Below are 27,923 nucleotides of genomic sequence, written 5' to 3'. Positions count from 1 at the left end.
TACGTTCCCATGATTGCTGCACTCCATATTCCATCATTACCAATAACTCGACGAATTAGTTCTATAACATGTAAGACATAGGCGTCCCCCAAGATTCCTCAAACCACGGAAACATATGTCTATATCTTCTTCCTCTGCATACTCTTCTATGGGTATCGGAGGGTAAGGAACGTTGACGAATTTCTCCTCAGCTGAATTAAACGCAACGATCATTTCACAATTGTAAGGCTCGTCCAACAAGACTTCCCAATGCAGAGCACCATTGCAAAGGATCCCTGCTGAGTAGTAAGATATATATGGGTTATCGAGGACTTGAATCCTTATCCAGGAGTTTCTTTTCAACGAGAAAAGCTTGCCTTCAGACCCAAGAAAATGACCAGGATTCCTGGCAACGTAAGAGGCCACAAGGACCTTATAGTCACCAGAGGATGAATCATAGCCGAAGCCATACTTGTACGTCCCACCATCGGGTGAAACTTCAGGGTCAGGCAGCTTCCTGTGGGCTCCAGTTGATGGATTCCAAATATAGAAATCCTTTTGGTTATATAGGGCGACGCAAACCAGACCATTGCAAGATCCCACCGTCTTAACAGCACGACCCCGTTGCTTGAATCGGAAAAAGAGATCTCTCGTCGCAGAACCGTCCCAGAAAGGTGCATCAATCTCTATGAATCCAAGTGTAGAAGGGGTCGACAGTAGGATTTTTTGGGTGTGCTCTGACGCTCGCTTGAAGTGCCTTTTAGCAAATTGGGGATCGGAAATTAAAGAGCGCCAATGGTTAGAAACGCACCTGAACCGGGCCAAAATTTTGACGGCCAAACGCAGGAGTATTCCCACAATCATGTCTTCGGACAGAGTCATCACCGTTCTTGCCATCGCCATCGTTACTCTTCAGTAACTTAGAACATCGCATCCGGATGCCTTTACTAATTCGTTTGAGTGGGTCTACACACACCGCTGGGGCTCCCGCTGGGCCAATTCAAAGGTTTTGTTTATTGGTTTTTGGATGATGCTACAGCTCGGGGGCTCCCGCCGGAACTATAGCATGTGTTTTTTATGTGTTTTTTTTAAAATTATTTTATATATAAATTTATTTAATATTTTTTAAAAATAAAATAAATTTAAAATATCATTAAAAATACTTCCTTAATTAAAAAGTAAAAAAAAAAAATTATTGAAAAATATTTTCTTAATTTATATTTTTTATTTTAGTTCGTGATTAAGAAAATATTTTTTAATAATATTATAAACTTTTTTTATTTTTTAAAAATATTAAAAATTATTAAAAAAATTTATATAAAAAATACATAAAAATCCATGTTAGAGCTCCAATAGGAGCTCCCAACGAGAGCTCTAGCATTATTGTTAATTTTTTTATGGCATGATTTTTTTAAGGGAAATGATACACTTCCCGTTGCTGGTAGCTCCCGCTCTTATTTTTTATTTTTTTAATATAATTTTTTTAGTAATTTTTTTATTTTTTTAAAAAATATTTAAAAGTATTTAAAAATACATATATGAAAAAGTGTAAAAGAAAAAAAACAAATCTTAAGACTAACTGTAGCAGGTGAAGCTGGGAGCGATGGTAATAGAATCAATTTTTTTTAATGCTTTTAAGTATTTGTTAAAAAATAATCATAATATTATTAAATAATATTTTTTTAATTTGTAAGTTTAAAAAGAAAAAAAAAAAGAACGGGATCCTAGCTTTCCTTTTAAGGACTGGTAGGTCATAACCCTTACAAAAGTCCATACCGAATACGGGATGAGAGATCCTCTTTCCCCTAAAATCTTGTGAAGAAACAGAGCAATTTGCTACAGATGACAAGCAGCAAGAAAGAGTTGTTCAACAGACAAGCCTGCATGCCATGCCCAACCCTTGAACACCTGATACTTTTTTCAATTGATTTTATACGATTTCTCAAAATAAACAAATAATGCAGCAAACTAAAAAGTAGAGCCTTCGTTTTTTTCTCTAGAGAACGAAAAAGGTGGAAGTGTTGAGTCTCTCTACTCCCACTGAGTAGAGAAGTCTATTGGGGCACTCTGCTCCTTATGAGCGGACCGGTTCGTATATATATATTTTTAATTTTTATACATAAAATAATTTTATATTATTTGATAATTAATTTAAGATTAAAATATAAAATCTTATTACTCATACTAATCAAATAACTTAAAATTAACATAACATTTGATATAATATAAAATTAATCTTATAAACTTTAATATAACATTTGATATAACATTAATATACGATAATATTAGTATTAGTATAGTATATAGTATTAGTGTTAGTTAATTATTAGTATTATATTATATATAAATAACTATATAAATCACTATAATTATATATAGTATTAGTATTAGTATTAGTATAGTATAGTATAGTATAGTATAGCATTAGTATTAATATAGTATAGTATAGTATAATATTTTTTTAAAGGTTAATTACATTTTGTCCACTTGAATTTTCATTCAATTCACAATTTACTTCAAAAACTAATAATTGCATCGAAATGGACCCGCTTACTTTCAAAACTTAACAATTCCCCTCTTCCGTCTACCAACAACGCTAAACATAACGAAAATTCACTGCACGTGCTGCTCATGAGCATAACATTTACTACAAAAATGTCATTCTCATCTAAGGAAAAAGCTATTATGCCTCTCCACTTTGTTTACTCTATTTGACCGCTGGTCAAAAATTTTTTTTTTTTTACTTAGTGATTAAGAAAGTGATTTTAAGTGTATTAGTATTTTTTTTATTTTTTTAAAATATTTAAATGTATTAAAAAAATGTGACAAAAAAAGAAAAACAAATTTTACAGCCTAGCGGTCAAGTTGGGGCGGCATAGTAGCCGCACCCTTTCATATAATTTATTATCATTGACCATATAAAATATAAAATAGTATATGTTATCAATTAATAATAAATCATAAATCATTAACCATATATAAAATGTAAGATATTATTAATAATTATGCATACTAAAGAGTAAAGTCTAAGTTAGTAAGTGATAATTATCAACATCATAACTATAATTATAGTACAATATTTTTTTAATGAATTAGTTATATAATCCACATTAATAATTCACTTAATTTTAATTTAGTAATTTAAATAATTTTTTTATTAATTTATATATGTTTAATGAATATCAAATAATTTCATTGTGTACATAAATTATTCATACTAGCTTACAACTTAGGTATCAAATAATTTTATATATGGTTAATAATTTATGATTTATTATTAATTGATAGAATATATTATTTTATATTTTATATGGTTAATGATAATAAATTATATGAAAATTAAATCTTTGTAGTGAATTTCTGTTACATTTAACGCTGTTAGTAGACAAAATGAAGGATTGATAAGTTTTGAAAGTAAGCGGGGTCCACTTTGATGCAATTATTAGTTTCAGAGGCACATTATGAATTGAGTGAAAGTTCAAGAGGATAAAATGTAATTAAAAGTGACAGTTGCAATGGTGTTTTCAAACGATGGCGTTTTAGAAGACAAGAATGGAGGCTCTTATTTTGAAGGAGCAAATGGAGGCCAGAGCAGTAAATGGTCAGGGGGCAAAGGCGAGTTCCAAGGGCAGATGGAAGAGAAGAGCCAGGAATCAAGGTGGTGCAGGTCAGTTTAAAATCCGTGTCTTTTTTAATAATAATAAAAAAAAGATTTGGTTTATTTTTAATTGATGTTGATGAAGATTGAGAGACAAGAAAAAGAATTAAGGGTGTTTTGGAGGATAAAGTGATAGATACTTTTGTTCAATTGGAGGCTGTTAGTCAACTCCGTCAAAGTCATGAAAATATTAAGTTGGCTTAATGGAAACTTTAGTGAAAATGGATAAGTTGGAAGTGGTGAGGAGGAAAATTGGCTTTGATGGTTGTTTTGGGGTTGATCCAATTGGTAGAAGTGGAGGCCTTAGCTATCTTGTGGAAGGCTGAGACTGTTGGTGATTTTCCTCCTATAAGTTTATGTAATGTTTTATATAAAATAAACTTATAATCAGAATGTCTTTATCCCTGAGAGGTTGATCACAGAAAATATACTAATAGCTTAATAGTTTATAAAGGCAGTATGGCTTTAAAATTAGATATGTCAAAGGCGTATGACATTGTAGATTGGGTGTATTTGAAAGCTGTGATGCAGAGATTAGGTTTTGAAGCTAGATGGATAAACCTCATCATTAAGTGTGTGACTTCTGTTCAATATGCAGTATTAGTAAATGGGCAAGCAGGTAGTAATATAATTCCTACAAGAGGGCTTAGGCAGGGAGATTCACTATCTCCCTACTTATTTCTTCTATGTGCTAAGGGACTTAGTTCTATGATTACTAATGCAGACAGAGTTGAGGATGTCAAAGGAGTCTTAGTTGCAAGGGGGGACCAATATCAGCCATCTTATGTTTGCAGATGACTATATTTTTCTGGAAATCCAAGATGCAGAAATGGAAACATGTGGAAGATATGTTGGACAGATATGAAAAGGCTTCTGGACAGAAATTAAATAAGCAGAAAACCACTGTATTTTTTAGTTCAAATACAAGCACAATAATAAGACATAAATTAGTACAGGAGATGGAAGCTAGGGTCAGTGGGGATTATGAGAAACACTTGGGTTTACCTACAATTGTTGGAAGATCTAAATATAAATTTTTTAGAGGGATTAAAGAAAGAATACGGGAGAGGATCAATAATTGGAAAAACCACTTCCTATCTCAGGCAGGGAAAGAAGTTTTGATCAAAGCAGTAATATAGATTATACCGACATACGCTATGAGTGTTTTCAAGCTCCCAAAGAAGCTTTGTCAAGAAATCTCAGCACTAATAGCTAGGTTTTGGTGGGGGCATATGAAGCACGATAGGAAAGTTCAGTGGAAAAAGTGGAGTAAGATGGGTATATCAAAGAATGCAGGAGGGATGAGGTTTAGAGATATAGAAAGCTTTAATATGCTATGTTAGCAAAACAGTTTTGGAGATTAATGACCAACCCTGAAGCATATGCAGCAAAAATCATGAAGGAAAAATACTACAAACATCGTACTATTTTGAATGCCAAATTAGGTGGAGGTCCCTCACTTGAGGGAATGAGATGGAGAGTGGGAAATAGTAAAAGAATAAAGATCTGGGGGGATAGATGGTTGCCAACTCCATCCAATCTCCAGTGAAATTGTTGAATAGAGAAGCAACTGTGGATACATTGATAGATAGCTCCAGAGGGTGCTGGAATTATAATCTTGTAAAAGAAGTGATGAATGAAATAGAAGCAGAAATAATATGTGGTCTACCTTTAAGTAAGACAGGATAGATGACAAAATGATTTCGGACCCTAGTAAAAATGGCTCTTTCTCGATTAGAAGTGCCCTATTACCTTGCTGTTGAAAAAATAAATAAATAAAAATAAAAAAATCCAAATCCGCCCATTGACACTGAGGGATGGAAGAAGATATGGGAACTTAATGTTCCAAATCCGGTCAAAATTTTCCCCTGGAGAGAGCAGCAAGTGATACTCTTCCAACAAAAAGCAATCTGTTTAAGATGAAGATTACAGACAATCCTTCGTGTCCTATTTGTGATCAGAAGAAGGAGAAGAGTGGTCATATGTTATGGAGCTGTGTGGCAACTTCAGATGTATGGGCAGATTCTCTAAGCTTTGTTCAGAAATGGGTACTCAAGGAAGATGATTTCCACAATATAAGGGTGGAGCTGGGTCAAAGGCTACAGAAAAAGGAACTGGAAGAAATGGCTTGTGGTTTCAGGAAGCTGTGGCACAGAAGAAACAGATTGGTGTTTGAAAATAACTTCGAGAGTCCCAAGGCAATTTTAACTGCTGCAAGACTAGATTGGAATAGTTTATGCAAGCTAATGAAACAACTAGTGATTCTGTTGCAGGTGAAGGTGCTGTCAATAGAGCTATAAGATGGCAAAAACCAGGTAATAATATCTATAAAGCTAATTGGGATGCTGCTATTGATGTGGAGAAAGTGAAAATGGGGGTTGGGGTTGTAATAAGGATACTTATGGGGAATTAATAGCTTCATTGTGTATGCCAAAAATTTTTGTCAAAAATGCAATACTTGCTGAAATTCATGCTTTATGAAGGTCTTTGGTTTTTTGTTCTGAGAAAGGTTAGACGAGGTTATTTTTTAAGGTGATGCTTTGTCAGTTATCAAAGATGTGCAAAAGCATGAAGAGAATTGGGCATGGTACGGCCAGATGATTGAAGACATAAAGCATGTACTAAGTGGAAGACCAAGCTGGAGAATTCAGTACGTCCCCAGAGAAAGAAACTTGGCAGCACACAGATTAGCTAGATATGCTCTTGCTTGTGAGGAGATTGTGTCGTTAGAAGATGGTCCAGATTGGATTAAAAACTGTAATAATCTAGAAAGACAATGTATTGGTTGATTATTTTTTATGAATGAAGTGAAGTTGATTTCAAAAAAAAAAATAATGCAGCAGAGCGATGAGGAATAGAGATGTAGGTAAAGAAAGCAGCAAAAGAGATCCAGTTGAGAGAAAATAGCCATTTTCATTTTAAAATAAATAATGCAAGTTCACTAAAGCAGAAGTTGGATTACCAATTCGTGGCTACTCTATTATGTACAGACAACAATAAAAATTCATGCTTTTGGTCAATATAAAAGAACAATATCTATCCCCGAAAATCTTCAGTACAAGTGAATTTTGAGGTTTAGAGACATCAAAGTTTTGCATTTCATTTAATTAAGGAGAAACACAACAGCATTTGAGTGCCCATCATGCCTATCATAATTAGTTGGGTGAAAGTAAACTCTCAAAAAAGACAGCTGCTTCACAACTAGCTTTGTCACTGCTCAACGTAAGGCGTTCAAGAATCGCTCCATCATGATCAGTCCTTATTAACTCCTTTCCCATGTATATTGCCTCAAGCTTCTCACCTCTGGGGAAGCACAGCGGGATTAGACTACATCTGCAGTTGATTAGATCGGAATGCCGAACTTCAAACATTGGCGCCCATGATTCCCGCACTCCGTATTCCTGCATTACCCATATCTCAAAATGGGTAGAGCTATAACACCAACGACAAGTAAGACAAAGACGCCCTCCAAGATTCATCAAAGAATAGAAAATAATCTCCTCATGGTGATCGTCATACTGTAGGGGCATCGGCACCTCCCAAAACTCCTCCTCAGCTAAATCAAACGCAGCGATTGTCTCGGTATAATCTTCCAGAAAGACTTCCCAATGCAGAGTACCATTGCAAAAGATCCCTGCTGAGTCGTTAAAGTCAAAAACGAAATGTTCGATAGTTTTCCAGGAGTTTCTTTTCGACGAGAAGACCCTGCCTTCAGATGATGGGAAAAGGCCCAAAACGACCTTATAGTCTTCAGTGGATGAATCATAGCCGAAACCATGAGCACGTATCTCAAGATCGGGTGGAGTTTCAGGGGGGTCAGGCAACTTTCTGCGGGATCCGGTTGATGGATTCCAAATATAGAAACCCTTATTCTGAGAGAGTGAGACGCAAACCAAACCATTGCAAGAACCTACAATCTTAAAAGCACGACCCTCTTGCTTAAACGGGAAAAAGAGTTCTCTCACAGCAGAACGGTCCCACAAAGGTGCATCGGTTTCCAGGGACCCAAATCTCAAAGGGGTCGATAATAGGAGTCTTTGGGTGTGCTCGGATGCTCGGTCGAAGTGCGATTTAGCGAAATGGGGATCGCAAATTAAAAAAAGCCATCGTTTAGAAACGCACCTGAATCGGACCAAAGATTTGACGGGCAAACGCAAGAGTATTTCTCGTATCAAGTCTTCGGGAAGAGTCTTCCTAGTCCTCAGCATTGCCGCCTTCTTTCTTCTGAGCGGCATCGCCGCCTTCATTCTTCAGTAATTTTTTCTTGGGAATGGCCTACACTTGCCACAACAGCAGCACCGGACTTGCAACTTAATACTCACTGAATTTGTATTTCAAAAAAAAAAAAAAATACTCACAGAATTCACAATGGCTTATTTAAATGTTTAATTAATTAAAATCTAATTTTTTAATTTTAACTGACTATTTTTACCATACATCATACCTCAATCTATTTATTCTTTATTTCTATTATTTTTATCTTTTTATTCATTTTAAATATGTTCTCTATCTACGTATAAATTTATGATATTCTCATATCTTCTTAATAGTTTTCATATTTTAATGTGGTTGCAATATCTCTTATTTTAAACATCAATAGTCTAATAAGAAACTAATGTGGACGTCCTTTCCTTCTCTGAAGGGTAAGGTGGTGTCTTTGCAATAGCAAAGGAGGGTCTCTTGGACGTGGTTCGAAGAGGGTTGATGGAGGAAGAGATATAGCTATTGTGGGTTAGTTTCAGTCTCATAGAGCAGGAAGAGAATGTAATGGTGATAGATACAAGAGTGCTAGAGAAGTCGAGGATCAAATGCGAGTCTTGTCTGTTAGCCCTACTCATAACAGATAAAGGCATCAATAGAGAGGCCTTCAGAATTATCATGCAAAGGTTATGGAAGCCTGAAGGTTGGCTGCAATTCAAAGATGTGGGAGAAAACATATTCCTGCTAGAATTCCAACATGTCAGGGACAAGGAGAAAGTGATGCTTGGTAGACCATAGTCTTTTGATTGAATGCTGATAAGTTTTGAAGAATGTGATGCAAATACTCCCATGTCACAAGCTCTTTTCCGTCATGAAGTGTTTTGGATTCAAGCCTATAACATGCCCTTGGCGTGCATGACTAAAGAGATTGGGATACAAATAGGATCAGGTACAGGGAAAGTTCTGGAAGTAGAGGTGGATGAGAACAGTTTAGGATGGGGACATTTTTTACATATGCAGAGGTTGATATATCTAAACCATTATCTAGAGGCAGATTTCTGACATTTGACATTACAAAATTATGGATATCTTTTAAATATGAGTGTTTGCCTTTGTTCTATCTCAAATGTGGGGTGATCAAACATTCGGGGCCATGCAAAATATCTGAAACTAAAGGGAAGTCTCAATATGGTTCATGGCTTCGTGCTAGTCAGACAAAACTTGGCAACCAGTTTTCTAGAAGGTATGGTGGCGCAACCCAGCAGCCACCACAATAGGGGTGGTACAAACATCCAACTGGTGGAGTTTCAAATGAAGAAGGTACGGGTGCTAAGGCTGAATGCCAGGGTCAGAAGGAGAAATCTAAGGAGAGGTTAAAGATGATGGAGAGCAGACCCTTGAAAATATGGAAGCCAACTTGTCTCATATGGAAGGGGAGTGCAATCTGGTTAGGAAGGAAGTGAAGATAGAGTGTTTTAATGATAAGGAGGGGAGTGCAGTTATGGAAAGTTTTGAGGTGGGAAGGGTTGACCCCTCTGTGGGATCAATAGCCAGTAGAACTGTTCTTTGGACCAGTTTCTGGGCCAACAATTGCAGAACCTAGCACAATCTGAGAAGCAGGCCAGGTGGAAAAGAAAAGCTCTTGACCAAGGATAAAAAAAAGTAGCATTTACTCTTTCTGCAGTGGTCAGTTCCAAGAGAGTTTTTGAAAGAGAAGGGGATGAGTTTGGTATGGAGAGTGGGCCTTCAAGTGTGCAAAAGAGACAGAAGAGATGATCCAGCCTTAGTAAGTCTGATGAACATCAAGAGTTGGTGGTGGCTACTAGGTAGCACCACCAACAACAATGAATTGCTTAGCTTGGAACTGCCAAGGGCTTGGGAACCCTCGGACAGTTCGAGAGCTTCACCATTTGGTGAAGAAAAAGCTCTCAAAGTTAGTTTTCCTTATTGAACTAAAGTGTAACAAGTATAAAGTTGACAGGAAAAAAAAAGGCTTACGTTTTGAGCATTGTTTTGTGGTGGAAAGTAAAGGTCTAAAGGGGGGCCTAGCTTTTTTGTGGCATGATGATCTGATTATTAATATTGTTTCATATTCTAATTATCACATTTCTCTAAAGGTGATGGCCAAATGTGAGGTTTCAGAATGGTTGATGACTAGGTTTTATGGCCATCCTAAAACCAGTAAAAGGCATAATAGTTGGGAGCTTTTGAGGGCTTTGAAGCCACTTGAAGGTTTGGCTTGGCTTTGCAAGGGAGATTTTAATGAAATTATGCATCAAAAAGAGAAAGTTGGAGCTGCAAAAAGACTATACAGATAGATGGACGAATTCAGGCTTGCAATTAATGATTGTGGCTTGAGTGACTTGGGTGTCCATGGTGACAAGTTTACCTGGTGCAACAATCGTGTAGGCCCTCAATTTACTAAAGAAAGGCTTGACAGGGTTCTTGGCAATAAGGCATGTTTGATACCTTCCTTAATACCATTGTTCAATCTGAAGGGGTCTTATGCTCTGATCATATACATTTACTGTTCTCAATAAGCAATGGTCCATATTGTGTGGTGAAGGGGGAAAGGCCTTTCAGATATGAAGCAAAGTGGGCTGAGAGGGAGGAATGCTTCAAAGTGGTGGATGAAGCTTGGATGAGACAAGGAGTGACTATAAATCAACTGAAGATTACCTCGGATAAGCTCTGTAAAGCCAAACTAAAGTCATGGAGTAGAGCCTTTGTTGGGCAGTCAAAAAAATTGATAGAAACCAAACTGCACTAGATTTCAAGCCTCTAGAAGTCTAACAAGGGGGACCAAATTTCTCAAATTAAGACTTTACAGAGGGAGGTGGATAAGTTACTAGAAGAAGAAGACATCTCTTGGAAACAGAGGGCCAAACAAAAATGGTTGAGGGAAGGTGATAGAAACACTAGTTACTTCCATCAATGTGCCAACCAAAGAAGAAAGACAAATTCTACAAAGAAGATTCGAAATGAAATGGGTCAATAATTCATAGCAATAGAGGAAATGGTGATCCAATTTCAGCAATATTTTCAGGACCATTTTTCTACTTCCAGGCCAGTTGATATTGATGAATGCCTTAGGAGCTTGCATCCACGTATCTAAGATGATATGAATAACAGGCTCATGCAAAAATTCACATTTCAAGAGGTTAGGGAAGCTGTCTTTCAGATGAATCCTCTCAGTTCTCCTGGGCCTGATGGCTTTCCACATGCATTTTATCAGAAACATTGAAAAATAATGGGCAAGGAGGTATGTGATGCAGTTCTTTATGTTCTGAATTCCAATGGTAGTATTGATGCTCTTAATGAAACCTTTATTGTCTTAATTCCCAAGATCAAATCCCCTAGGAAAGTGACTGAGTTCAGACCCATCAGTCTATGCAATGTCCTTTATAAAATCATATCAAAGACCATTGCAAACAGATTGAAGAAGATGCTTCCAAGCATAATCTCTCAGACTCAATTTGCCTTTATTCCTGGTAGATTGATTTCAGATAATGTTATCGTGGCATTCAAGGCACTGCACACAATGAATATCAAATTATTAGCCAAGGATGGTCACGTGGCCTTGAAACTTGACATGAGTAAGGCTTATGACAGAATTGAGTGGGGTTTTTTAGAAGTTGTTATGCTTAAAATGGGCTTTAATCAGAGTTGGGTGAGGCTTGTTATGCAATGCATTGAATTTGTGTCATATTCCCTAATTTTTAATGGAGTACCGCAACAGGTTTTCAAACCTTCAAGGGAAATTAGGCAAGGGGATCCTTTATCCCCTTACCTGTTCATATTATGTGCTGAAGTATTAAGTTCAAACCTGGTGCAAGCTGAATTGCAGAAAGCTATCACAGGTATACCAATTGCTAGGGGTAAATTTAGCATTACTCACATTTTCTTTGCAGATGATTGCTTGTTGTTCTGTAAAGCTAATGTCCTTGAATGGAGCAGATTGATACACATACTCAATCTTTATGAAAGGGGCTCTGGTCAGAAGCTGAATAAAGAGAAGACATCAACGCAATTTAGCAAGAATAGCCCAAGATCTACTCAAGACTTAATACTCAGCATTGTAGGGGTGAGCATCAATATGAGAGTCTTCCAATTACCTTGTAGTCTTCTCAAGAGCATCAATAAGGTAACTCAGAATTACTGGTGGGGTCAGCAGGAGCAAGAGAGGAGAATACATTAGGTCTCTTAGAATTCTATGGGTAAAGCAAAAACCAAAGGAGGGCTAGGTTTCTGAGATCTTGGGAGTTTTAACGTGGCTATGTTAGCCAAACAAGGTTGGAGACTATTGCAATTTCCAGATTCTGTTGCTTCTCAGGTGCTGAAGTGGAAATACTTTCCTAGGGTCAGTTTTATGGAGGCCAAGGTGGGGAGTAATCCCTCTTACATTTGGAGAAGCATTATGGCTACTTGATCTCTATTGGATCATGGAACCTGCTAGAGAATAGGCAATGGCAGAGAGGTTTAAATATGTAAGGATTGTTGGTTCCCTAAGTCTTACAATTATAAAATTCAAAGTCCTGTCAAAGTCCTAGGAAAGGATGCAAAAGTGATGGAGCTGGTTGATTCTGATACTAAGCATTGTGAGGTGTCACTTATTGATGAGATCTTTGAACCAGAAGAAGCTGAAGTGATTAAAAGAATGCATCTTAGCTGCTATAATAGATCTAATAGAAGGATATGGAAAGGCTCTACTGATGGGAAATTTACAGTGAAGAGTGCTTATCATCTACACTCTACACTAATGGAGCAATCAAAGGGACAACCCTCAAGTAGCACTGGTTCATCTCAGGTTTGGTCTACCTTGTGGAAAATGAATGTATCCCCTGCAACAAAGATGTTTTTGTGGAGAGCTTGCAAGGAAGGTTTGCCTACTATGCTGAATTTACACAAAAGGAAAGTGATTGATAAGCCTTTCTATCATATTTGTATAGAGGGTGTCGAATCAGTTACTCATGCATTATGGAGCTGTCCTACTGCTCAAGATATTTGGAGCCAATGTTCAATAAAGTTACAAAAAGCATCCTTCTCAGAAGGTTTATTTCTGGATTTGATTGAAAGCTTATGCAGTTCCTCAGAGTTAGACCTTATAGAGGAAGTAGTAGTGGTTTCTAAGGGAATCTGGTATAGATGAAACTTGGTGGTATTCCAAAATGAATTCAAACATCCTAATTTGATAGTGCAGCAGGCAAATGAGGATATTTTGTGGATGAAGGAATCTAGAACCCAACAGCACCATACCAATTGCAGCACAACAGGTGTTAGGTGATTGCCTTCTCCTCAGGATTCTTTCAAGATCAACTGGGATGCAGTTGTGGATAAAGCCAATAGCCATGTGAGGATTGGCATCATAGTGAGGGATGATTAGGGACTGGTATCTGCTACAATGAGATACAAATTGGCTTTGTTTCCAGATCCTTTATTGACAAAATTTGCGGGTGCAATCGAGGCAGTCAAATTTAGTCTTCAATTGGGGCTCACTAGTATTATATTGGAAGGTGATTCACTTCAAGTGGTCAAAGTTATTCAAAAGGAAGATGAGTCATGGTCAGAATTAGGTCTTTTTGTTAATGATGCCAAAATTCTTTTACAATCTTTTGTTCATTGGTCTCTGTCCAACATGTTAGTAGGACTTGTAACATAGTGGCACATTTTTTAACTAGCGATGCATTGTCTCTTTCTATTTAGTGAGAGTAGACATGGAGGAGGCTCCATCATGTATTACTCATATGTTATGATTTCTTTTATATGAATGAAAGTTTCAATTTCCAAAAAAAAAAAAAAAAAATAGTCTAATAAGAAACTAAAATGAAAATAAAAATTAAAAAAAAAAAACTCTTCATCTTATTTTTTTGACTTTTTTTTCTCATATTTGCAAAGTTCTTACCAAGAGTATTTTTTTAATTAAAATAAAGTTATTATAACTTTATCATGTTTGATAAATAAAATTGTAAATGTGAGAAATGTAAAGAAAGATAATGAAAAAGAAAATAAATAATAAAAATGATTAGAAAATAAATAATGCATTTTTCAATTTAACTCACATGTTTTGTATTGTGGTGTACAAAAATCGCCAAAACCGGCCTTAACCGAGTCAAACTGGCCATTGGAGTATGGAACCGCAGAAATTGATAGGGAGCCGGTCGGTCAGTGGCAAAAATATATCAAAATCGATGTTGGCTGGTTTGGTTCAGATTTGAACTTGGTTCAAATCGCTGAATTGGCTGATTTTATATATATATATATATATATATATAATAAATTATACCTATATACAACAACACTGTTTCACTTAAATGAGTGAAAGAACATCATTTTAGATCTATAGTTCGTATAAAAAAAATGAAACGACGTCGTTTGTCTTAAACAGCGCTGTTTCGACCTAAGGTTTAAACACCCTCCTCCCCTCCCTCTTCTTCTCGACTTCGACTTCTCTCAGAGTCTCAAACAGATCCTTCTCCCCTTCCCAGTTCCAAACTTCTAGCAAATGCCAAACGGCGCAACGCACGTAGCGTTCCCCTCCTTCCATGAATATGTCGACGACACCCAGAGGCCAGAATTTCACCCTCTCCATGACTTTGTCCCCCTGAGCCCGTCAGCAGTTCCCCTACCTCCGTCCCTCACCTGTTAAAAAAACCACATCGTGTGTTAATAAAAATCCCACTATGTGGTTGTGATATCCGTCAACGCCAATTAATATTTGAGAGTCCATGGATAATATAGAGAGCTTTGTGTAAAATCTAGTAATGTTTTTCTCATTCAATATTCATTTACTTTTATAAATTATTTATTTTTTATTATCCAAATTTATTAATATTTGATATTTTAATCTTATTAATGTTTCTATATAGAGTTGGAAACACAATCAGGCGTCACAACTATTGAAGACTGAAGACTCCTTGGGAATCTATTTGGATGTTGAAGATTTAACACAATTTTATTCAATAACAATTGTTGCGTACTTGCTTAAGACAATTTGTTTTGGTTTATAATGTGTATTAAACATCTAGTGGAGTTTTTATTTTTTTTAGTTCTCTTGTAATTAGTATTATAGTATATACTTGGTAGTTACTAATTAGTAATAGTATAAATGACATTAAAATTAAAATAAAATTGAAAATTTACAAAGGATTTTAAAAATTCAGCAAAAAAAATCTAAAATGTTAATGATCTTGAATAATAAATTGAGCAAAAAACAAAAAAGGCTCAAAAAGATGTTGAATAGGGTAAAACGAAAGGCCCAAAAAAAAGGTTGGCCCAAACCGGTTGTGAACCGGCCAGAACTGGTCCGACCAGCTCCACCCCCCAGTTTCGATCAATTTTTCTCTCCTAAAAACACCGGTCCGAACTAACCGTGTCAATTTACACCTTTACTTTTGCATTATTTTACATATCCAATTGAGACTTTATTTTGACATGGCGTTAGCCATTTTACATAAAAATACAAAATAGGTAAAGCATTGTGAGTGCTCTAAGATTTGTCTCTCTTTCTCACAACATAATCTAGTTAAAAAAAAAAAAAAAAAATTAATTGAAGTGTGAATATGCGTCAACTACATCCCCGAAACATCAATTAGAAAAATTTTAATTCTTTTTAAATAAATTATTTACATCTAGAATCATGTTTGATACAAGTCTGAGAAAAATCAATACTAAACTATCCAAAGACATTATTTTCTTTCTACCAAAGGACCCAACCATCTCAACCTCTCTGCCCAGAAGGGGGTGGAGTTTCGGCATCTCCCTCCCTCCCCTATCCGGCTTACGCCGGAACTGTCCATAGGTTTTTTTTTTTTTTTTTCTCAACTTTAGTTTTATGTCTATAGCACCAAGATGTGTCGATCTGCTGCCTACCGACCTCCTACGACCGCCACGCTCCCTCCATCGCCACCACACCATAGGGAGTCTAACACAGCCACACGGGGAACCATCGGGACCATCTCTCAAATCCAACATTTACCTTCTTTCTAAGAGTGGCGTGTGAGCTACACGCGCCTCCACAACTAGTGACGATTGTTCGTCGGCAAATCGACTCATCTTCTAACTACTATTTTCCTATGTTCTCATTTTTTCTAACCAAGGATCAAGATAAAACAGTCGTGAAAATCTCATTCAGCTAGTCCAGACTAGTAAAATTCAGCACACACCAATCCTTAAAGGCTTGTACTCATACTATTATAGTTTGTTTATCTGACTATGCTAAAACCGCTTTAAGCAACTTCCCCTTTGTAAAAAATGGGTAGGAGACAAATTTTTTGCTCCATATTCCTCTTTTTTATTTTTCTTGTGTTGCTTTTGTTTATTTTGAGATGAATGTTGGGGGCTTCCACCCCCATTGAATTTAGTATCTTGTAGCCATTTAATTTATCTATAAAATACTTGCTTAAAACAAAAAGATACAAGCCTGAGACAAGCCTCTATGATATATTTTTCAAGCATAATATATAATTATTTTTTCAAGGAATTAATTTTTTCATATAACAAGAAGATGTTTCTACATTAACTTCCAAGTGTAGTACTCATTTGATAGTGTTATTATCTTGTAGAAATATTATTTTTTATCATAAATTTTATCATCTCTCATTGCATTAACTAATGCGACTTATATTAAATCTTTATTTAAACATTTAACCTATCAATTTCTATTCATCTTTAAGTTTGGCCATCTTCCGTTGTGCCCCGAATGGATAACCACTTCAAATGTGCAGAATCAACAATTGTGATTATTACAATAATTTTTTTTATTTTTATTTTTTTTGATCAGGGAATGCCCATGGCAGAGTCCTTAAGAGCTCGTTTAGATAGTGAGATGAGATGATTTTAGATGAGTTGAATAAAATATTATTTTGAGATTCAAAAAAATTGAATTGTTTATTATATTTTATACAGAAATTTAAAAAAATTGTAATGATGAGATGAATTGAGAATATTTTTATATCCAAACGGGGCCTAAAACTCATCCATAGAATCTAAACTCCCGAAGAGACTAGCACAACAACCCACTGCCATGACCTCCCACTTAAATTACAATTTGATCCCAGGGAAAATCCAACCTGTGGTATGAGGCTCATGCATTCAAGTTCACCCTTACCATTTAGGTTACCCACGAATGGGTATGACAATAAAATTTAAGATAAAGAATTGCATTACTCTTAGTTTAATTTTATTGCTCAATGTTACTCTTCATCTCATTTTGTATGTAAATTTGCAAACCATGAACCTCCAAAATTAAATGGTCCCATGCAAATCCGACGGTCTCCACATACGGTTCCAACTCAAATTCATACCATAAATTTGAAATAAAAATCAACAACTAATTTCACACTCTAATAGCCGATTGCATCTCAAGTACAAAACGGCAACCTTAAATATTGTACAAAAAGAGGGTCTGCTGACCTGAGGGGGGACACAATACTAATTATCAAGCCAGAGAGAATTTTAGCCTGTAAAGCTGGCCCCCTAAAATCAAAATCCAACCACAATGCAATCTTAATCCACTCAAATCTCAACAATCCAAGATCAACAACCTTATTTAGTCACTTCCCCCATCTGGGGCATAAACCCCTTATTTACCTAAGTTTTGGTTTGAAGATGAACTTGTAATGTCAAAAGCAATAAGCACTTATGATGCGATTAGAAGTCATTAGCTTCATTTTTTTCCATGAATATACTAACATAAAGGCACATGTATACATACATAAATTGATCACAGACATAGAGCTTAATGATCATCAACCCGTATCCACACATCGAAATACCATTCAAATACGACAATGAGAACAAAAGAAGAAGCATTTCATATGATCAGTGAATAAAACACCAACTATTCTGCAAAACAGCGAGAGACAAAGATTATGATCCCATTATCCTCTAACAAAAAAGGTCCACAACCAAATAAAAGAACGACCACAAATGGGGACAGATACCATGGGCACTGCCATTTTTACAATATTACGTAGCAACAAGATATCACCCTCATCGTCATTGTCGTTGTCATCATTGCATCATGCCTTGATTTCTTTTGTAAGTCAATTCTATATCTGCAATTTGGGGAAAGAAGAAATACCACAAGGAGAACAAAAGAATTTATCAAGAGAGAGACTAACTAATAAGCAAAATAAAGACATGCATACTCTAGTGTATCAGTTTTGAAGGAAAAACAACTAACAAGTCAAATACAGTTAGCAAACAATGATATGATCCCACAAAGATCAAGATACCTCCAACAAACGCAAACAAGGAAGAAGAGCTAGTAAGAAAGATCGAAGTATAACCACACACATTTCAAATTATGTACAACAATAAGGACCCCTTAAAGTCTTATACAAATGCAAACTTTTGAGATGTAGACGCCATATTTTATAAGAAACTCCCATTTTACTCCTTGTCTTGGACGCTTCCAAGGTAAGTAACAGCTGAAAATTCCTCGAGTCTAAAATAAAGAGTACTACAAATCTCATTAGAACAAATGAAACAGCTCCCACTTTGCGTCAAGTTTATCATGTCCAGTCAAAATCAAATTTATAATATATATTTTTATATTATACGTATATAAAATTAAGTGAAACAGCGTCGTTTTAAAATTTTATAAAAAGAAATTAGCTAAAACGGCACCATTTGGCTTATGCCTGCCGTTTCAACCTGGGATTAATAAAACCCCCTTCTTTTTCTTCCTCCATCTTCTTCTTCTCTCTGGTTCTTCCCTCTGCAGGTGTATTTCTTCCCACCAACAACACAGTCCACCACTCCCCTCCTCCTCCACAGCGACACCAACAAATAAGACTGTTCATCTGGGTTCTGGCCCAGAAACCTGGGTATACCTGGACTGGGTTCACCAGGGTCAGACCCGAGTTGTAACCCAGATGAATCCGAGTTTTAAACTTGGAACTCAGATTTACAACCCAATACCCAATTTTTTTTTTTTTTTTTTTTTTTTTTGTTTGAAATTTGAATGTTTTGATTTTTTTTTTTTTGTTCATTTCTTTGTGGGGCATTATCGGCTTGTCTGGAAATTTTTGGCCTGTAAGTTTTTTTTTTTTTTTTTTTTTAATCTAGAAATTCTTTAAATGCAAATGTAATAGAAAGTAAACTTCTACCTATCAGGAATGCAGAAGATAGAAAGTTTCCAAAAAAAAGATGGTAAAAACTTTCAAAAACATTGGTAAAAATGAAGCAATAACTAGTATGCACGTCAAAAGTGGAAGTATAGCTTGCAATCTATTATCTGCCGACTGTCGACAAAAAATGAATCCCATTTCTCATAAGTGAAAAATCATGTAAAACAACAGTAACCAGCAAAGTACCTATTATATGTGTACACTATATTTAATATTCATGTAAAACAACAGTAACCAGCAAAGTACCTATTATATGCGTACACTATATTTAATATGGCCCCATGTTTCAGAAGTGAAAATGATAGGAATTCCTGATGCTTAAAATTCAGACAACAAAAGATAAAGGAGAGATGGGGGGCAACAATTTCCAGATCAAAACATTCAAACTTAAAAAAAGATAAAAAAAAATTAATAAAAATAATAATAATTAAAAAAAAAGTATTGGGTTGTAAATCCGGGTTTAAAATCCAGTACCCAGACCGGGTGTACCTAGGTTCCAGACCAGGCTGGTAAAAAATCCGGCCCAAATGAACAGTTCTACTGACGAACTGCACCAACGTACACTAAGACTGAGGCTGCCAATTTTTTGCCCCCTAATTGGCCAATTCGGCTGGTTATGAGCCACTCCAAAAGTTGTCGGTGCGGCATCGGTTTTGGACTGAAACTGCACCGACGATGTCGATTTTCAGCCCTAACCAGAGCCTTTCTGTAAAATGCCTCTTGAAGGAACTTTTTGGGTAATTACATTTCTGCCCTTTAGTGTCCATGAAAGATCTCGTGTTTTAACTTTGTTCAGTATGTGGGTGTGATGTTTAAATTGAGCCGGTTGTATTTTACAGAAACTGTTGCACTGACTCTAAGTGGACTGATTTTCCCTAATTGGGCTGGGCTGGAATTTAAGTTAGGACAAAGTTTTACTAGAATAAATATGAGCCCATAGACTTACTTTTATCAGAAAATATTTAAGGGTTTTAGTATATATTACTAAGTATTAAATTAAAATTAAACCTATTTTATGAATCCTAACAGATTTGTATTAAGCCTAAATTACGCTACTTAGTATATTTGAAAATTGGATATAATGATTTTAATAATTGTATGATATTAGTAATTATTGAATTCAGTATATAGCTGAATATTTTAGTTCATGATGTGTTCAATTGGGTAGAACGCTAAGACACGTTTTCTAGAAATTTAGTAATGTCTAGTACCTTGTATAGGTAACGAGCTACAAAGTAGGATTCAAGAAGCAGTGCTAAAAGGTAAGTAGCATGATCATAACTTTGTGTGTGCTGTAACTATTCCGTTTTAGCATGAAAAATGTGATATTTGCCTATGTCACACTGCGAGGCAATTCAAGGTTAAGCCCCTTTTCATGAACCTCGCGCTATGGTGATATTGATTGTTGTTAGAATGGATGATATGTTATGAAAATCACACATACGCCATGTTTAATGTTATGCAATGCACAAGAGTACGTCATGCCATGTAAATTCATGAAGTCAACATGTTCATATGCATGATGAAAGTTTTTTTTTTTTTTTTTTAATAAGTTCATATGCAATATGAAAGTTAGCAAGAAAACACATGAATGACAAACAAGTTTTAAGTTTGGCCTTAAGTTATGGGTGGATGTGTAAGCCACAGACTCAATGTGGTCCACCACATGTAAACTATTATGTTTTGAGGTGACACGGACCCAAGCGTGCTTCACCACAAGTTATGATATGTGATGCAATGCCACAGACTCAAGTGTGGCTCACCATATGTTATGTGATAACAAGGACCCAACCGTGAATCACTACATGAGATGATACGTTATATGGTGCCACAGACTCAAGCGTTGTTCACCCTATTTTAAGTGCCAACATGGACCCAAGCGTGTATCACTACATGATATGTTATATGGTGCCACGGACTCAAGCGTGATTCACCATATGTTATGATATGATATATGCGGTCAACGACAATTGGACCAATGCACACATGTTATGATGGCCACTAAATAAGTGAAAAACAAGATGAATAAGTTATGTACGAATGATAGGAAATGCATGGAGTCATTTATTCATGCATCCATGTTACATGTATTGCCATGATTATGTTTGATTCAGCTTATGTTATGTATGAATGATCTATAGCCACAAAACCATTTCTAACCATGGCCAATAACATCCGACTAAGGGCCTCCATAATAACAACAAAGAGAAGTGGGGACAGTGAATCTCCTTGTCTCAGGCCACATGAACTGTTGAAGAAACTAGCTGAGTTGCCATTAATTAGAACTGAGAACTTTGCCGTAGAGATGCATCATCTAATCCACATACGCCATCTCTCCCCAAATCCAGCTTGCAAATCCACGTACACCATCGCAGCTGTGGTGGACACCTGCAGGTAAGGGAGTTTTTTCGGTTCGATCCTATTATAAATCCCTTACTCATTTACCGAATACTCTTTTCCCATGGAGAAATCTTTGAAGGAATAAGCCCGCCCCCCCCCCCCCCCCCCAAAAAAAAAAAAAAAAAATTCTTCACTTGGGCAGCTGCTCTAGGCAAGATTTTGACAACCAATAATCCGAGGAAGCGTCGAGTTGTTATTTAGATTGGTGTTGTATGTGCAAAAAAGCCGGCAAGTCAGTGGATCATCTCTTGCTACATTGTGAGATAGTTAGAGCCTTGTGGATCGAAGTGCTCAACCGAGCAGAATTAACTTAATGCCTACGACAGTGGTTGAGTTATTGGCTAGTTGCACATTTATGGGAGGTGCTACTCAAATCAAAGTTGTGTGGAAGATGGTCCCTATTGCATTATGTGGTGCTGTAACACCCCGTTCCCGAAAGACATTTTAGAATTTTCGAGGAGCCAGTGTGCTACTGCTAAACTTGAACTTAAAACTTTTTTCTTTTTAACAATGCACCAGATGCGAAAAATTTCCATAAAATAACAAACTTCAATAAATACTGAAAATCCAAAATAAGGTCTGCGGAAGCACTTATGAAAAATAAGGAAGTCTTATGTGCTTATCAAAATAATTGATTTAAAACTTAGAACCATAAAAATAATCATAACATAATCTGTCTAGGCCTCTGTCTCGCCTCCCTGGGTCAAGTTCTGTCCTGCAGTCTCGTCTTCATAAATGTCATCACCTAGGGTGGTTTTAAAAACATAAAAACAAACTAAAATGAGTCGAATACTCAATAAGCAACACATCATACAGTAAACATAATAAACATAAGGTTTCTTAAAAAGCGTGCATATTCATAAATACATTCATAAATAACATGAACATAAACATTAACTTATCTTTCACTTGTTATAGGCCGTTACCCACTGTTGACCCCCGTGAGTTAGGGTTAGCGAATCTAAATAGATTCCGATTCTGCCCATGGCCGCGGGTTGTGGAATCCATACATAAGGAAGACAATACTGGGTGCACTACCAACATGCACGACCTGGCAATGCAATATGCCCATAACATAGGTACCGTTTTCATATCATAGCATAGGTCGTTACATATTTTATCAAATCATACTTGCATACTTGTCATTTCATAGATTTCAAAAGAAATTACATATATATCATATCATAGATTTCAAAAGAAATCACATACATACTTGTCATATCGTATCATAAATTTCACACGAAATCGCATTCTTTCATAAACGTCGTGATATATGTTTCATCGCATAAAATCATGATTTTTCATAAATATTTTACGAAATAACTCTCTCATAAAATCATGCATTTAATAAATAATTTCATGAATAATCTTCCACAAATAATCTTTCACATAAAATCATGACTTTTTATAAATCTGTTGATGCATAATTCATTTCATAAAATTATGATTTGTCATAAATAACTTAGGCCTCGTTTGTTTTCAAGAAACATCTCATCTCATCTCATCTCATCTCACTTCATCATTATAACTTTCCCAAATCCCCACACAAAATAAAATGAACAATTCAACTTTTTCAAATCCCAAAACAAAAATAATATTAAAAAATATATTCTAATAATATTTTATTCAACTTTTTAACTTTAATCTCATCTCATCTCATCTCTGAAAACAAACGAGCCCTTAATGCATAATACTTCACATAAAATCATAGATTTTTCATAATTTTATCATGTGTTGGGTACGTAAAAAGGGGCTTCCAATGAAGGGAATACACGCATAATATCTTTTATAAAAAGACAAGTAGTTCACCGTACATACGTGTAAAGATATGATCATGCTACTTACCTTGCAACGCTAAATCACTATTATCGGCAAGAAAACGGTCGCCTATAAAAATAAACACGTAATTTACATAAATTTCTAATTAAACAAGAGATTTTATTGAAAATCTAAACTATAAAAAAATATCCTATATTTTCTAAACCTAAAATCCTAATTATTCTAAAATGTTAATCTTTATAACAAAAAGATTTAAAGCCCGTAAATAAGAGTCCACGTAAAAATAAACTTAAAGCTCAATATAAACTATAAGTTCAATACGTATGCTGTTCGGTGTATAACTAAGGGACAAAAATGTAATTAACAAGAATCTACCCTTCTGTAATTGAAACCGACGGAAACTTAAGAATTCATTTCAACTTGAAGACAGGTATTTTTCTTGAGGGGAAATCTAAGCCGTGCGATATCCTTACCAAGAGAGGAAACACGCGACGAAGTGGAGGCTGAGGAGAGGGTGGCGAGTGAGGCGGCAAAGCTGTGAGAGAGAGAGAGAGAGAGACGAAAAGTGAGAGAGAGTTATGAGAGAGGGAGAGTTTACGGGATGAAAGAGAAGGAGTTCTGTCAAACCGAAAACAACCAAGAGAAAGAGGGGGACGACGACGGTCGTGGCTTACCGGGACGGAGTGGGTGCCACCGGGTTGTGCTGGTCGGCGGTTTCTGTGTCGTCGGAGAGGGGGTTGGGCGCCTCTTGAGGTGGCTACCGTGGAGAAGGTGACTGCATGCTCTGTTTCGGACGTGCAAAAACAGTGGTGCCTCCGTGGCTGCTACGGCGTGCCTTGGTGGCTGAGGGTGGTCCGATGTATTCTATGGTGGCCAGTAGTGGCGTCGGCGTGTTCTGTGGCTGAGGGTGGCTGGGCTGTGGCTCACGGTCGGAGAGCTCAGTGCTCTGTTTTTGGGTGTGGAAAACAGGGTGCCGTAAGTGGTTGACGTGCGTGTGCAGTGGCTATCACACGGTGGCTGAGCAACTGGAAGGGGTTGCGGCGGGATGGTGCAAGTGAAGGCTTGGCTGAGCGACGGTGGTGGAGGGCAGCGACGAGGGCTTGTTGTCTGGGTTTGCGTGGGGGATATCGTGAGTTTGCTGTGTTTAAAGGGGCTGAGTGTGGTTGTTCACGCTGGAAAGAAATTGGCTCCGGTTGGACGTAATGAGCCTAGCTCTATATATAGACCAAAGAAAACCCTAGTGACGAAGGAGAAGAAACGTACGTGCATGGAAGTGGATTAAATTTTGTGAGTGTTTGAAATTTAAAGAATCGAAAACCGGTAGCTAGGAGTTTGACTATGAAGAGGAAATAAGAATAGGAATAATGTGTGAACTCTAACACACACGTGCTTGGAGGGAAAAATAATAATAATAATAATAATAATGGAGACTTAACTCTTAAGTTTAAAAAAAAATCATCTGATAATTTGCTTTAACTCATAAAAAAAAATTGTATCTGTAATCTTATTTCTAAATACAAGATCGGGTCGTTACAGGTGCATATGGTGAGAGCGTAATGATCAGACATTTGAAGATAAGGAGTAGACCCTAGAGGAGCTTCGATCTTTATTTTTCCATACTTTATTTCTATGGGCCATAGCTATAGATTTTAATGGCCTTAATTTACACGATTTTCTTGTTCTCACTTTTGCGACCTAGATAGGTCTTTGTCTCTTGTATAACATCTTGTGTACTTTGGCTTTGCCTATTCTTATCAATAATATCGTTTATTTAAAAAGAAAAAGAAAAAGGGTTATGTGTATGTGTGATGATGCATGTAAGTTTTCAAAATTAAGTTTAATGTTAAACTAAGTTACGTTTATAGTATGATGTGCAATTACTGAATCTTCGACTCATTTGTTTGTTTCTCTGGTTTTATGTTTTAATGTCTTAGATGATGATTTCATGGATACAGAGCAGGAGTGCCAAGAGTAGAATAAACTTTCAGAGACTTAGTGTATGATTTAGACATTTAAGCAGTGTTGGTATCACATAGAACTAGCTTATGTCATTTCTTTTATTTGCAGCTTTTATGTTATGAAAGACTGTCATGCTAGATAAGTTTTATGATTCAATAGATGAGGTATTTTATGAGACTGAATTTCTTTACCGGGTGTTATGTTATGAATGTAGGTAAAATTCCTGACCTACATGGGTGTTACACAGGCATATGAACTTATGCAATCAACCAGCTTCTAAAGTTAATATGTCAAATTCATCCAGATAACCAATAATCAATTGCATAAGTAGTCAAACAATAAAAGTTGTAAGATAAAAAGTAAGAGAAGCGGTTCTTGAAGGATTTTGAGGAAGAAGCATGTTACGTCTAATAGTAAATGCAAGATGCTTGAGTCTACTTGCAGGAAAACAAACCAAAACCTATTATCCTCTCAAACCAAGAAAAATAAACCAAAAGGTAATTCTAAAAGCAAATTGAGGAGGGAGAGTGGAACCAGTAACACTACCAAATCACCAAAAGTCATGTAATTGACTAGAAAAACAGAGTGTAACCACAAGAAGAATTCCCGGGCCATTTAATCTGAAAACTTAATGTACCCTACAACATTCGTCACAATGTTAATCGCTGTCACAACTGTTAAGAAAAAACAAATCCCCAAGCACAGCTCCTAGATAAAAATTCAGAGACAAAAACATGCAAAGACCACCAATGCGACTCTTTCAGGACCATAACAAGCTATTTTAACAGAAAAACTTGTCTTTTGAGGATTGGAACAGACTCATTTCAAATCACGCAGGATGCTATGGAACAATTGTAATCTTCCATCCATGTAATCTTGAGATTTAGAAGAGCCAAGGTTCTGCATGTCATTCCAAAATAAATAATAAAAAAGAGAAGAAAAGAAAAAACGATCCCATCTAAATCTTACCTCGTAGGCTAGGTGATAAAGGTGGAATAGCCAGATAAATCATGGAAATACACCAGCATTTGAGTGCAGTACCGATGGTTATCATCGGTCTTCATCACAGAGAAGGCGTTGCCTTTCATCACCACCGTAATGATTAGGTGAAATTAAACTCTCAACGAAGACAGCTGCTTCACACGTAAGTGAGTCACTGAAGGCCACAACATGTTCAATCTCTCCTTCAGGTGTACTTATCATTAACTCCTTTCCAGCATATATTAACACCAGCTGACCACCTCTCGAAAGCCAAAGCGGGTTTAGATGATATCTGTACACTTTTACATGAGAATACGCAACTCTGAACATTGGTGCCCATGATTCTCCGATTCCATATTCCATCATTCTCCATAAGTCTATATGGGTACGAGTATAACCAACTAAACACAGGCACCCTCCAAGGTTCCTCAAAGAACTGAAAGGTGCTCGTCGAGGGTGTTCATCTTCCTGGATGGGCATCGGTATCTCGTGGAATTTCTCCTCTGCTAAATCAAACGCATATATTTCGTCACGAGCGGGCTCGCTCACTTTAAGGTGCCAATGCAGAGACCCATTGCAAAGGATCCCTGCTGGCTCTTTCGCGCCATCTGAATAGTCGAGGTCATGAAGAATACCTTTCCATGAATTTTTGTTTAAAGAGAAAACCTCGCCTTCACTTGAACGGCCACTATCATTTTTCACAAGCCGGTAAGAGGCCACAATAAGCTTGTAGTCATCGGTGGATGAATCATACCCAAAGCCATGCCAATATATGAAGCCACGTAGTGGAGCGCCAGGATCTGGCAATTTCCTGTGGTCTCCAGTTGAAGGATTCCAAATATAGAAACCCTTATGGGGATGGAGAGCTACAAAAACCAGCCCATTGCAAGACCCTATGATTCTAACACGAAGACAATTTCTCTGGAATGGGACGACGAGTTCTTTGAGAGCGGAACTGTCCCCAAATGGCAAGTCGCAGCCTAGGGATCGAATTCCAGAACTGGATGATATAAGAAATCTTTCTGGGTGCTCAGACGCTAGCCGGAACTGCGATTTAGTGAATCCGGGATCCGAGATTAGCGAGCGCCAACGTTTAGATACACACCTGAATCGTATTAAAGATTTGACCGGCAATCGCAAGAGGATTTCAACGACGACTTGTTCGGGTAGATAATTCGAAGTCATCGCTCTTCTATCAAATATCAATCGACCCAAAAATGCTTTGGCGCCGGCGACTGGAATGATAACCCTTGAGTGCAGAGATCACAAGTGCTGCTGCGGGGTAGTATGAGAAAGTGTACTGTCAGACATGCTCCGCCGTGCAATTAAAAACCATAGAGAAGAGTAAAGTGGCCTCAGTTGAAGAGCTCTTCTATACAAACACAAACACTCAGTGTAGCTCAAACTTCGTACACCAGCTGTATTTTTTTTTTTTTTTTTTTTGTCCCATTTAGATAAGAATTCTATTAAATATAATTATTTTTACGTATTTTATATATTTTACTGATATGATTAATCAAAATAATTATTTATATTAAAAAAATATAAGGCAGTCAATCATATTAATGAATTATGTAAAAAGTACATAAAAATGACTGCACATAAAATTTTTATTTAAATAGTGACTTGAAATGAAATAAATTGAGATGAAAATTAAAAATAAAATAAAATATTATTATAATATTATTTTTTAATATTATTATTATTTTAAAATTTAAAAAGTTAAAATTTTTATTATATTTTGTATAAAAATTTAATAAAATTATAATAATAAGATGAAATAAAACACTTTCACATCCAAACGGAGCCTCGTGTGTTTTAATAGTGAATGCTAA

General features: G+C 36.3%; 3 protein-coding genes across 4 annotated transcripts; 1 reads left to right on the top strand and 2 right to left on the bottom strand.

Moving 5' to 3' along the window:
* Positions 1–36: 36 nt before the first annotated feature.
* Positions 37–7,935, bottom strand: LOC121259621 (F-box/kelch-repeat protein At3g06240-like). The gene is made up of 2 exons (XM_041161259.1): positions 6,797–7,935; positions 37–889 (listed from the first exon to the last, which is right to left on the bottom strand). The coding sequence occupies exons 1-2, from the start codon at positions 7,882–7,884 to the stop codon at positions 37–39; spliced, it is 1,941 nt and encodes a 646-aa protein (XP_041017193.1). The 5' UTR covers positions 7,885–7,935.
* Positions 5,448–6,469, top strand: LOC121259899. Its single transcript, XM_041161703.1, has 2 exons — positions 5,448–5,952; positions 6,185–6,469. Exons 1-2 carry the CDS (start codon positions 5,874–5,876, stop codon positions 6,424–6,426), a joined length of 321 nt encoding a protein of 106 aa, XP_041017637.1. The 5' UTR covers positions 5,448–5,873; the 3' UTR covers positions 6,427–6,469.
* Positions 7,936–17,716: 9,781 nt separating the features above from the next.
* LOC121260734 (F-box/kelch-repeat protein At3g06240-like) lies at positions 17,717–27,427 on the bottom strand. 2 transcript variants are annotated; one of them, XM_041162730.1, is made up of 2 exons: positions 26,077–27,427; positions 17,717–17,886 (listed from the first exon to the last, which is right to left on the bottom strand). In XM_041162730.1, exon 1 carries the CDS (start codon positions 27,271–27,273, stop codon positions 26,158–26,160), a length of 1,116 nt encoding a protein of 371 aa, XP_041018664.1. In that variant the 5' UTR covers positions 27,274–27,427; the 3' UTR covers positions 17,717–17,886; positions 26,077–26,157. The 2 variants fall into 2 exon arrangements, with proteins under 2 accessions (XP_041018664.1, XP_041018663.1); XM_041162729.1 differs by lacking the exon at positions 17,717–17,886 and adding an exon at positions 25,658–26,007.
* Positions 27,428–27,923: the final 496 nt, after the last annotated feature.

The sequence above is a fragment of the Juglans microcarpa x Juglans regia genome, chromosome 4D (genome assembly GCF_004785595.1).
Source record: "Juglans microcarpa x Juglans regia isolate MS1-56 chromosome 4D, Jm3101_v1.0, whole genome shotgun sequence".
Lineage (NCBI taxonomy): Eukaryota > Viridiplantae > Streptophyta > Magnoliopsida > Fagales > Juglandaceae > Juglans > Juglans microcarpa x Juglans regia.
The sequence above is the reverse complement of the archived record's forward strand: the minus strand, read 5'-3'. Positions and strand labels throughout refer to the sequence as shown.